Raw genomic sequence first — 12,239 nt, 5'->3', positions numbered from 1 at the left:
TGATAGATGACGTCAGCAGTCACAAAAATTACTATATTACTTATTGTCACAAATATTTATAGTCACAAATATTTATAGTCACAAACGCGCGTAGCGCGTTATTGACCCTTCGGGTCAATTGTGACTATAAATATTTGTGACAATAAGTAATATAGTAAATTTTTTGTGACTGCTGACGTCATCAAATACAGTTTAATCAATGTATAATGGATTAATGATATTGTGAGTGTATGTATTGATAATGGGAGTTTACGACCCTTTTAGCATTAAAAATCTTTTTTAATCATAATCAGGTTCAGTCATCCCATTCACTGTGTTACTGTGATCCTCTTCACCTTATGATTACGACTAAAACGATTATTTAATTTCTTACGGGTCTATACATCATTTTAATACAGGATATCATTATCCATCATATATTATGTATCAAACAAGATTCAGCTGTTTAAACTTGAATTTAGATTCAACTGAGTTATTGAAATAAATGAGACGTACAAGAAGAGCCACGACTACTAGACCTACTTCAACTAGAAGAAATTTAAGAAGTACTATGGCTGGGAATTTAAAAGCTGCTTTTCAACAAAGAGATTCAACTCAAGTAGTGTTGAATGCTACTGAAACAGTACAATTAGCTATTCCAGCAAATACTAATGGTGCTACAACTGTAATGAATGTTACTAAATTACTTTGCGGCATGGAATTCTTCCAATATTATGCTGGAATGTATGATCAATTTAAAATAGATGGAGTGTCAGTGTCAGCTGAAATTGTTTACAATACATTTGGTCAAGCTGCAATGACATTTCCTAATGTTATTACTGCATGGGATAGAAATGGTATAGATAAAGCAGTAGCAAGTCAAGTAACACAAGAAGGACAAGGTGTATTAAGTAATGTACCAATAGTACCAGGTCCTTATCAAGTGAGTTCATATTCAAGTGCAGTAAGTAGAGCATATTATCCAGGAGCTAGATGGGGTATTACAAGAAGATCTTTTGCATCTTCATTACAGGAGAAGAGTATTTATCTTCCAACAGTAAAGACTGCTGAAGTATTAACTGAATCTACTTTATATGCAGCATGGAATCCTGATTTCTTACTTTCTGTTCTTTTAGGAAATCAAACAGCTACATGTCAAACACTTGTATTTAATTTAACATGGTCATGGGTTGTTTCACTTAGAGGATTGAGAAAAAGTACACTTGATGTTATTCCAACACCTGCTGCTAATTCACTTGGTTATGCTAATACTAATGCTGGAACAGTTGCATCAGGTACAAATAATGCAATGATTCCTGTTAGTATGACTACAACTAACCAAGGAGGAGTTGTTACTACAGATAATCCAATTTATACATCAATGGTACAAACAACGGGTGGACAACTATCAGGTTCATCTAATACATGGACAGTTGATTCATTTAAGATGTATTTGAATAATGTATTTTATAATGCAGGAATTTCACAAGTTAATGCTATAGATTTGAATTTTGATCAATTTGGTATATTACAACCATCTACCGCTGATGGAAGTTTAACTATTAGAGGAGGTAGTACAAGTGTTATGAGAGTACGTTTAGTTGTATTTGCTACTGCTGGTACTCTTGGTTCTGGAGTAAACGGATATAATATATCTGCTTATTTATTAGGTAATGCTAATACTAATGCACATACTGTTAATATTGCTACTGATGCTAGTACTTATGTTATTGCAAGTAATGAATTTGATATATTTGGAATTAACTTACCTAATATTTCTACTGGTGGTAATTCAGAAGTTAAAATTAATGTTAAAACTACTACTGGTTCATCAACTGATGTAATTGGATCTCTTTTATATGCTTATAGTGAAACAATTGTGGATAATGCAGTTACTATTGCTTCAGGTGCATTACCAGTTGTTGCTGGAACAGTTGGAGGTGGAGTATTGAATCCAGTTGTACTTGTTAGTAAAACATTTGTTACTGGATTGTTTTCAAATGATAACCAAAAACTTATTAGTGCTTAAATTAATTGAATTATTGTATTGGGAAGTTTTCTGAAAGTAGAGATGAGTTCAATGACATTTTAAAGTTTGCATTACTTTTTTCAGAACCAATATTTACTGAATCATAACTAATTAGTTCAATTGCTTCTTCTGCAGTTGTTCCTTTACAAAAACGAAAAATACCAGTATTCGGACTTTCTGTATTTAATTTCAATATATAATATATTAAATAATTGTATATAATAAATTCTTTTTCTATTTCCATTTCATATATAAATAAACCATCACTATTAGTAAGTGTAAATAATATAAATTGACAATTTTCTTTTTTTGTAATTTTTATGTATTTATTACCAGTTGAGGTAGTTACTACTTTATGTAAATTTCCATCTGCTGGTATTAAGTCTGTAATATCAGTGTCTTCTGTAATATTTATTATTTCTGTTGCTACTGTTGCTAATGTTGTAGCACCGGTTTGATATACTGATATAGAATCTATTTTATATTGTGGTACATTTGCAGTGACATAGACATGATCAAGTACATCAAGGTTATCATCTGGACTGATAGTGTATGAACCATTTTCAGTAATAGTAACTGCTTTTGTTTGGATTTTTGGTTCAGGTACTTGAGTGATTAATTGAATACTGTTAATATAATTTTCACTGGTGAATGTTGTTGTTCCATTTGTAGTTGTTTCGATAGTTACATCATCTGTATTTACTGTTACTTTGAATGTATTTTTATTTAATTCATCTTTTTTTATTAAAGTTTCTTGTTTTGTTGTCTTGTTAATGATAGACATGAATGATAAAAAAGAGTTAATTAATATAATTGTTTATCTTTTATAATTAAAATAAATGTAGATTCTTCTTTTTCAGGAAATGCTATAGTTACTTTTTCATATGCTGAATTATTTTCTGCTTGATATGTAAGTGTTTCTCTTTGTTTGATTTCTTCATTAGTTAAATTGACATTTAAATCAAGTAAATCTAATGGTGGTTCTCCTTCATTTTCTTTTAATTCAGTTGGTGTAATAATGTATCTATCAAAATGAACAGTGATATACCATTGACAATTAAATTTAATACTTTTATTATCATTGTTATTTGGTGTTTCTATTCCTATGAAGTACCATGGATAAAAAGGAATACTTACATTTTCATTTGTAAATGGTTGAAGTTCAGGTGAATCATATTTCCAATATCCTTCTACTCTAGTAGGTCCATAATAGTTTTGTTCTTGTAATGTCATAGCTTTAATAATACTATTAATTTGAAATGCTCCACCTGGATAATAGACTTGTTGTTGTAAATGAGTACTTGAATTAATCATATTAATTACTTTATTTATATCTTTGTCATCAGCAGTGTCTTGATCAATATTGGAACGAATATATGTTGGAAACCATGTAGTACTAACAATAGGAAAATTTAATCCTATTTCTTCTACATTTATTTCACCTATTGAGAGACTAATCAATGCTTTAAATATTTTAACTCTTTTAAAACAATTACAGAATGATTTATAATTAGTGTTATTGAAGAGTAAATCAAAAAGAGAAGTTGTATATACACCCATTCCTTTATTTAATATAATTTCAATAGGGGTATTAAAAACAAATTCTACTTCATGTGTATTATTAGGACAGTTATTTCTAGAACGGATCATTTGAATATAAAGATGAACTGAATAATTCATAATATGAGTGCAGACTCCAGTGATTCTAATCACTCGTCTAAATGTACAGAAGAAGTGTTTAAAGAAAGTACATGGAATATTATCCGTAAAATAGTCATGCTTCTATTATCATGTATATTATTAATAGCTAGTTGTTTCTTTGCATTTTTTGAAAGTAGAAGACAGGGGAATGTTATGAATGCAGTAGAAGAAGTATTAGAAGTAGTAAAAACTTTAATTCCTAATTAACTTTTTATTTTAATGTGTTTGGTTAAGAAGAGAAAACAACGATTAAATCTTCATAAAAGAAGATATGGATCATATGGATCTATACGATTTAATTATGATGGAATACGAAGAAGTACTCAACAGAAATATCATCCTTTTAGTATTTCTAACAGAACTAATCCACTAAGTATTCGTCCTTTTGATAATTCTAGGAGAGTTGATAGTTCAAAATATAAACCATTTAGTACTTCTAAGTATGATGGTGGGAAAATATTTGATAAAGAAAAAATAAAGAAGTATATTCCATCTTTACCAAATGTAAAGAAAGTAATTGATTCTGAAGATTTACAAAGTAAAGTAAAAGGTGTTATTGATGTAGTTGATAATTTTATTGAAGAGAAGAAACCAGTAACAATTATTAAAGATTTTATAAAAGATAAATTTTGGGAAATGACAGATGGTAAGAGTCTTTTTGATCCATCTGCTCGTTTAGATGTTTCATTGATTCGAGGGATTGTTGATGGATATAAAAAATATGGTTCGAGATATTTTACTGATATTGCAAAAGCTTTTGGTGTTTCTTCCATTTTTAATATTAAAGAATTCAAAGAGTTTAATGAGGCAATAAAAGGAAACAATTTATATAAATATTTGGAAAAGAGATACAAACAAGGAGATTTATTTGAGAAGAATACTGCACTTGAATTAATTAAGATGGCAATTCAGAATAGACCTGAAATTGTTGATAAATATATTTCTACTATTTTTGGAGAGAAAGAATTAGCTTTGTATTATCTTACTCATCCTGAGGATATAAATTTGACATTACCCGTTTTGTATAAAGGAAAAGTTATTCGTGTTAATGGAAATTGTTTTAAAACAACACCAGAAGGGGAAAAATGTTTAGATTCATCAATTGTAGATCAAATGTCTGGTGTTCTTGCTCCTTTGGCTATACAAAAGTATTTGGATGCTATTAAACCGATTAGTGATATTGTTGTTGATAAATTAAATGATTTGACTAATCAACATAAATTAATGGATGATGATTTAGACCAATTGAATTTTAGTCAACAATATATTAGAAGTGTATTACCACCTGAATTATGGAAGAGAATCGAGAATGTAGCATTTGAACCAAATGTTATGAGAAGATATGAAAGTTTGCAATATATTCCAGTACCAGAAGCTATTAGTACACATTCTTCTGATGATTATTATCATAAAATTCATATTGGTGCAAGAACAAATAGAAGTGATAATAAAGGTACTATCTTTAAACCATCTGATTTTGAAAGAAGAGGATTACATCAATATTTATATAAACAACCTCATTTTAATAAAGTACAAAGCGGACAAGATAGATTTGAAGTAATGAAGAATGTTTATAAACAATTAAAACAATGGGGAATAAGTGATAAACGTGCTGATTATGAAAAGGTATTACTTAGAGTATCACCTGATGATGATAAAATTAATCATTTTAAAACAATAAATGGAAAAATTAAATTTTATAATAAATAATCAATTATCTTCTTTCTTTGGTTTAGTTTCTTCTTCTTTCTTTTTATCTTTTAATACAAATTTAGTTTTGTATTCTTTCTTTGGTACTTCTGGTGTCTTTACTTTTTTAATCTGTGGCTTATTCCACATTAAGCCTTTCTTATTGGCTATTCTATAGACGAGAGACCAGTATGGCTTTTTTAATGCCACTTTTTCTTCTGTGGATGTCTCATCATCGATTATGTACATTAACTTATTCATTGTTTCTATCAGTTCTTCATCGCCCATTTCTTTGTATTTTCCTAAGGCGAAATCAGCAATGATGTCTTTAATGCTTGTAGTCATGGTATGATTAAACAGTTCAAAATAAATAGTTTAAATACTCAATTTATCTCTTTTCGGAGTACAATTCTAGAACTCATACTCGTACTCATATTCTATTTCTGGTTCTTCTACTTCTTCTATATCTTCTTCTATTTCTTCTTCATCTTCATTCAATTCGATGTTTTCGTCATTATGTTTAAAGTTATTCCAATATTTTTGTTGATCTTGTATTGTTAACTCTTTTGGAATGTCTTCAACTCTTAAATCTTCTTCTTCTTGTTCTATTATTGGTTTAATTTGTTCTGGTAGAATATTTTTGGAATCATTTTCTTCTTTCTTTTGTGTTGGTTTATAATTGAGTGATATGTCTTTAGCAAGTAATCTATATCTTTTTTCCAATTCATCAACTTCATGTTTTCTGTTTTTAACGTCACCGAAGAGTTCTTTATAATTAAATTTAGAATCAATCTTCTTAACTTCTTTGAGTTTTCGTTCTTTCTTAACAATAACTGGTTTTTTAATTCTTTTTTCTTCTTTCTCTTCTCTTTTTTCTTGCATTTTTTCATTTGGTAATGAATTATTCATTGTTTCATCATTTTGAACTTCTTCTTTTTCGTTCAATGCTTCATTTTGTGGAATTTCTATTTTTGTTTCATTTATTGCTTCTTCTCTTTCTTCTTTTTCTTCTAAAGGTAAGAACTGTTGTAATTCTTCTATTTTTATTCCTCGTTCAAAATCTCTCTTTTCTTGATATTCATTAGTATCTTCTAAATGATGTTTTCTTTTGGAATTATCTCTATTTTTATCTATCCATTGTTTGATAGTATTTCTATTCTCTCTTGGTGGTCTAGGTAGTATAATATTTCTATCTGGTTCTTTTTCATCTTTATGTATTTCTATTTCTTCTTCCATTGCTTTATCTTTTATTTCTTCAAGTAGTTGTGGTATTTTATCTTCTTCTACATTATCTGCTAGTATTATATCATTATTTTCATTTGTTAATATTAATGGTATAGTAGTATCTTCTACATTATTATTCTCTTGTTCTATTTTATTATTGTTTTCTATTATTTCTTGTTGAATTATAGCTAATTCATTTCCTAATTGTTGTGGATCATTAATATCAATTATATCTTCTAATATTTTGAGTGTATTGTTATCATATGTAAGTATTTCTTCTGGTTTATTTGGATTTACTATTTCATATATATTTGTATTGTTATCTTCATCATTACTATTCTCTTCTTCTCCTTCTTTAATTGAGTCTTCATTAATATTCATTTCTTTAGTATATTCTTCATAATCTGGATCATCAAATATTGATTCTTCTGTCTTACTAAATTCTTCATTAATCAAGTCTGGTTTATTTACTCTTTCTGGTTCATTGTCTGGATCAAAGTAATTATTTGATTGATAACTATCTGGATGTAAATCTACATCATCTTCTTCAAAATATTCATCTTCTCCATTGTCTGGATCATAAGTAGTATTTAAACCATTGTTAAATGAATAATCATCATAATTATCATAGTATTGATTGTTATGAATATTTCCATAACTTCCCCATTTTCGTTTTAATACATTTGGTCTATACCAATAACTCATTATTAAAATAAAAATAAAAGATAAACCAAAAATTAGTTAATTAAAATTTCCACCTAACCACCTATTTGCTAGTTCTCTAGCTTGTTGAGTTAATTCAACGTCTGGTTCTTTAGGTGGTACTAATGGTGTATCATTCTCTTTTAATAGAGATAATATTAAAGACTTGTTTTTCTCTCTGTTTTCTTCTACTGACATTGGCTCTTCAAGTGTTACAGGAGGAGGCATGCTTTCTTCTTCCAATTCTTCTATTATATCATTTAAATCATCTATTGTGTTATCTCCCATATCATCTAAACTAACATCTTCTTCAACTTCATTCTCCAAAAGCATTTCTACTAGTTTTGGATCTAATCCATCATATTTACTTTTATCCCGTACTGCTTCTTCCTTAGGTGGTGGTTCAATGTACAATTTTTCTTTTGTCTGGAGCACTACTGTGTTTTTCTCTAACCAATCGAAGTCTTCAAACTCCTTGGCTGTTTGTTGCAAAGCTTTCCAACTACCTGGATTAAGTACTAAAATAGTCGGAATTGATGTAACTCTGGCGTGAGAGTACTTTACATTTATGGTTATCTGTTCTCCTCTGGTACTTATTAAAGATTTAAATTCCGGCCAAATGATGTCATTTAAATTGGCATCATCAAATAGACGGATATCATATTTCAAGTTTTCATTATGACCATCCATCATAAATCTACCTCGGAATTCATCTACTTTAAGATCTTTAAGTAAATCATTTATAAATTCAGTCTTACCCATTTTGGTATCACTAACTATTACTAGTGTTTTAATTCTTTTGCTCTTTCCACTCAATGCTGAATTCAACCATATTCTACTGTTTTTGACTACTGGATTATTTTCTTTCCAAGGTTGAAGTTTGATTCTTATTCTGTTATAATTATCTCTACTGTGTTCTTGGTTCCACAAAGAATCAAATTTTTGTCCAATATTCATAAATCCCTTTACACTTATTCCTTTCAAGTAAGCATGTGCCTCTTCTAAGTCTGGCATCTTTAAAGCTCTACCCAAATCGATGTCACCTAATCTTCCTCTGTTGTTTTCCATTTTGCCGATTTCTTCAAATATGGCTCCACTTTCTGGATGTTTTTCTCCTTGTTTCTTTAAGTAATCAATAATTGTTTTGAAACTTCCATCGTAGTTTTCGTTCTCTGTAATCTTTTCAAATTTCATAAAATGCTGTTCCTTGTTTAATTGTGTAAATGGTCTCTTTCTTACGTGACTTACATCTTCCAATTCAAAGAAGGCATGAACATGTCTATTAGGTCCTTTTGTTGTTTTACTCAGTGCTAAATATTTTATTTGAGCCCTTTTACTTCTAGTAGTACACCACTGTTCAATCATATTTTTAATTGTTTCTTTTGAAGGGATTGGAGTATTATTTTTTAAATTGATAGTGACATAGCCGTGCATGGCTTTGAATTCATAGTATTTTTTTTTGAGGTTCTGACATGTTGTTGGATGATTTGATAGTAACGAGTTGAACTATTTATTACCCTTGGAATTTTTCTATTTTGTCTGTTTATTGACTGTATGAGGTAATGTATGAGGTAGAAAATGATTTTTAAACTATAAAGAATAATAAAGTTATAATTCAATTAATTTATAAATGCCTCTTTAAGTGTCTGTTTGTTGTGTTGTTTACACGTTTCATTTGTTATTTAAACTGGAATACTTTTTATTTTATTCGATGTTCCCTCTCTTATCTTCTATTGTGCAAGATATCGACGAAACCTGTAAAGGTCTCCTCGAGAGTGATGGTTTAGATTTGGAATCTAAGTGTCTAATCTATTCCATCCTCTATTTTATGAGGAGGTTCGAGGAGACTCACTATAATTATAGTGATGTTTTATTTTATTACCTTACAGGTTTCGTCGATTCTTGCACTAAGGATCAGCGATTTAATAAACTAGGAGGTTTATTAGAGTTATTAGAGAATTTCCATTTCAATAATGATTTGGAATAATAGTTAATTTACTATTTTTTATTTTATTTATTTTTAATTAATAAACAAAATAATATTAAAAAGAATTAAATTAAATTAATTTTAATTATCTTTAGGAGCTCTTGGCTTCTTTGATAATTCTTTGGATATCTCCACTCTTCTTCTTCTTTGTCTTTCTATTGCTCTAATTCTGAAGGCATCCAAAATATCTTTATACTTCGTTTTAATATCAGAAGACATTTCAAATAGAGCTTCGACTAATTCACTCTCCTCTTCTAATAGCATATTAAATTTATCTTCTTCTAAATAGTATATTTGCTCTTTCTTGTAACATTCAACAAGATCATCGCAGACGTCTTCTAATTCATCCAATGCGATAAAATAATCTTTTAAATCTTGAATATTAATATTTTCTATTTCAATTGTTTCTACTCTGTCTTCGCTATCCATTGTTTGGTATGGTATTCTTATTTCTTAAATAGTTTAAATATTTAGATGAAACAGACATTCAGACAGTTGGAGAGACAAAACAGACATTTTCTATTTTTATTATATTATATTTTTATTATAAGTATAGTATAAAAGTCAATCATCACCTCATATGCTACCTCATATCAGCCATTTAATTTGTTATTTAAACAGCAATAATATTTTAGCATTCAATGTCTTTTGGTGGTACTTTTAGAAGGACACGTCTTTCTGTACTACTCTCGGCTATTGCCAGGGAAGTAAAGTCCCAACTTAGTCGAGCCAAAGATACTAATACTGAAATAGTATTATATGGTTTAATTTATTGGTTCCGAGTTTGGGATCATAAGTACCATTTAAAGTACTCGGACCAAATGAATAAATGGCTCGACTACATAATGGTGGATATTTATTCCACTGTTATGGATTGTGGTCCTCTTTTATTCCTGCTTAATACACTTTATTCTGGCAGGTATATTCCTGATATTGATCATTTTAATTGAATGCTTTTTATTCCTTTATTGTTTTTATTGCTTATTGTTTAAATAACAAATTGTTTTATTTTTAAAATTTTGAATAACAAAAATAAATAACAAAATTTTAAAATTAATTAAATTAAATTAGACTAGAGAGGTCTAGTCTTTCTTCTCTCTGGTTTGGTCTCTTCTTGTTTCTTCTTCTCTGCTTCATCAATTCGCTTCTCTCTTTCTTCTCTTTCTTTTTCTTCTTTCAATTCGGAGAGAATAAGTCTGTTATTCTTTTTGAAATCCTCTATGATCTCGTATATTTCATCTATAATTTCTATATGCTTTAAAATAACCAAATTGAAGCACTTTAATGGGCTATTTCCAAATGTTAAACGTGTTCCCCCGCTTAGTATATGACACTTTTCACTAATACCGTTAATGCCGCTTAATAAATCTATAAAATCGTTGATTGTAATATTTCTTTTATCGATTACCGTATCACTGTCACTGTTGAATCTAACTCTCGTGGTGTTTGTAGTGCCATACATCGCTTGATCTAATGACCATATCTAGATGGTAGGGTCATTAAATATTAGTATAGTATTATTCTTAATAGTTGATTTAACTATTCTTTGGACTTGTTCCACTCAAGGTGTTCATTACGAATGAAATCCCGTTTTCATACGTGAAACACCTATAAATATTTGGGACAATAAGTAATGACCTCATATCAAGTATAATAATAAATAGTATTTTTACTATTAATTATTTACTATAAATTGTGATTGCCACGTCAGCAGTCACAAAAAATTTACTATATTACTTATTGTCACAAATATTTATAGTCACAATTGACCCGAAGGGTCAATAACGCGCTACGCGCGTTTGTGACTATAAATATTTGTGACTATAAATATTTGTGACAATAAGTAATATAGTAATTTTTGTGACTGCTGACGTCATCTATCACAATGGGTTATAAACCATTTATATTTAAAGATTTCAGTGTTTTTAATCTCCTTACTAACTCTTTGTGAATTAATCAATTTATTGTTAATATAACATGTATTATTTCTCTATTATTTCTTAATTTCTTTTGTAAATTATATTTATGAGGATTACTAAAATCAATTGAATCAAATTCATTAAAATATGTAATTAATATGTTTATATATTTTTAATATTTATGTTTTGATATTATTTAAATGGGGTACGAAAATAAGCAAAGAAAAAATGCGTCTAAATAATTTACAAAAAAGAAAAAAGATGCAAAAAAATTTGCATAATTAGAATTTTCCATTTATTATATTTTACTCATAAAATAAAAATAAAAAAATAAAAAGTATGATAAATACAGAATATATAAATATTTATGTTTATATTTTATAATCATTTGTATTCTGTATGAAATATTAATGAAGGAGATTATTTGATTATTCATATTTAATTATTTTTATTCTTTTTATTCTTTTCTTTATATGTTATTTATCTATCGTATTTTTATATTTATTTCTCTGTTTATATTATTTATATCATTGTATTCTTCTTATTATCTATATATTATTATATTTTTCTTATTTTATTATTTATGTTTATATTATTTAGATTTTCTTCTTGTTATTCTTTTATATTTAAATGTATTTTATTATTTGTTTATTCATCTTATTCATCTTTTATATTATTATCATTTATATCTATTTTCATTTTATATTTATTCTCTTTTGATTTATATTAATATTGATTTTATCTTTTATACTTTTTATTTATTATTATATCATTTATTATCATTTCTCGTTTTATTTATCATTTATTCTTATTATTCTTTTGTTTTATATTGTATATCATATATTCATATCATTTTCATTTATATTTTATCACTTATTATATGTTATAATAGCATAACACATATGATTGATCATATAATAAACATCATGATGCAGAAATAAAAATAAATAATGGACATAAAAAAGAGTAAGATATTTTTCAATAATAAAATAATAGTTAATCATTTTAC

General features: G+C 27.7%; 8 protein-coding genes across 8 annotated transcripts, besides 2 other annotated features; 2 read left to right on the top strand and 6 right to left on the bottom strand.

Moving 5' to 3' along the window:
• Positions 1-484: 484 nt before the first annotated feature.
• EHI_154760 (uncharacterized protein) lies at positions 485-2,008 on the top strand (the record flags this gene model as incomplete). Its single annotated transcript, XM_643514.1, has 1 exon — positions 485-2,008. One exon carries the CDS (start codon positions 485-487, stop codon positions 2,006-2,008), a length of 1,524 nt encoding a protein of 507 aa, XP_648606.1.
• Positions 2,009-2,018: 10 nt separating this feature from the next.
• Positions 2,019-2,792, bottom strand: EHI_154750 (uncharacterized protein; the record flags this gene model as incomplete). Its single annotated transcript, XM_643515.1, has 1 exon — positions 2,019-2,792. One exon carries the CDS (start codon positions 2,790-2,792, stop codon positions 2,019-2,021), a length of 774 nt encoding a protein of 257 aa, XP_648607.1.
• Positions 2,793-2,812: 20 nt separating this feature from the next.
• EHI_154740 (uncharacterized protein) lies at positions 2,813-3,658 on the bottom strand (the record flags this gene model as incomplete). The annotated part of the gene is made up of 1 exon (XM_643516.2): positions 2,813-3,658. The coding sequence occupies one exon, from the start codon at positions 3,656-3,658 to the stop codon at positions 2,813-2,815; it is 846 nt and encodes a 281-aa protein (XP_648608.2).
• Positions 3,659-3,928: 270 nt separating this feature from the next.
• On the top strand, positions 3,929-5,419 carry EHI_154730 (uncharacterized protein; the record flags this gene model as incomplete). Its single annotated transcript, XM_001914155.1, has 1 exon — positions 3,929-5,419. One exon carries the CDS (start codon positions 3,929-3,931, stop codon positions 5,417-5,419), a length of 1,491 nt encoding a protein of 496 aa, XP_001914190.1.
• Positions 5,420-5,809: 390 nt separating this feature from the next.
• Positions 5,810-7,327, bottom strand: EHI_154720 (uncharacterized protein; the record flags this gene model as incomplete). Its single annotated transcript, XM_643518.2, has 1 exon — positions 5,810-7,327. The coding sequence occupies one exon, from the start codon at positions 7,325-7,327 to the stop codon at positions 5,810-5,812; it is 1,518 nt and encodes a 505-aa protein (XP_648610.2).
• A 36-nt stretch (positions 7,328-7,363) lies between these two features.
• Positions 7,364-8,758, bottom strand: EHI_154710 (uncharacterized protein; the record flags this gene model as incomplete). Its single annotated transcript, XM_001914154.1, has 1 exon — positions 7,364-8,758. One exon carries the CDS (start codon positions 8,756-8,758, stop codon positions 7,364-7,366), a length of 1,395 nt encoding a protein of 464 aa, XP_001914189.1.
• Positions 8,759-9,392: 634 nt separating this feature from the next.
• EHI_154700 (uncharacterized protein) lies at positions 9,393-9,740 on the bottom strand (the record flags this gene model as incomplete). Its single annotated transcript, XM_643520.1, has 1 exon — positions 9,393-9,740. One exon carries the CDS (start codon positions 9,738-9,740, stop codon positions 9,393-9,395), a length of 348 nt encoding a protein of 115 aa, XP_648612.1.
• Positions 9,741-10,383: 643 nt separating this feature from the next.
• On the bottom strand, positions 10,384-10,773 carry EHI_154690 (uncharacterized protein; the record flags this gene model as incomplete). Its single annotated transcript, XM_001914153.1, has 1 exon — positions 10,384-10,773. The coding sequence occupies one exon, from the start codon at positions 10,771-10,773 to the stop codon at positions 10,384-10,386; it is 390 nt and encodes a 129-aa protein (XP_001914188.1).
• A 513-nt stretch (positions 10,774-11,286) lies between these two features.
• Positions 11,287-11,338: a repeat region.
• Positions 11,330-11,424: a repeat region.
• Positions 11,425-12,239: the final 815 nt, after the last annotated feature.

The sequence above is a fragment of the Entamoeba histolytica genome, genomic scaffold (assembly GCF_000208925.1).
Source record: "Entamoeba histolytica HM-1:IMSS scf_1104750518603 genomic scaffold, whole genome shotgun sequence".
NCBI lineage: Eukaryota > Evosea > Mastigamoebida > Endamoebidae > Entamoeba > Entamoeba histolytica.
This window is presented reverse-complemented; position numbering and strand designations above follow the sequence as displayed.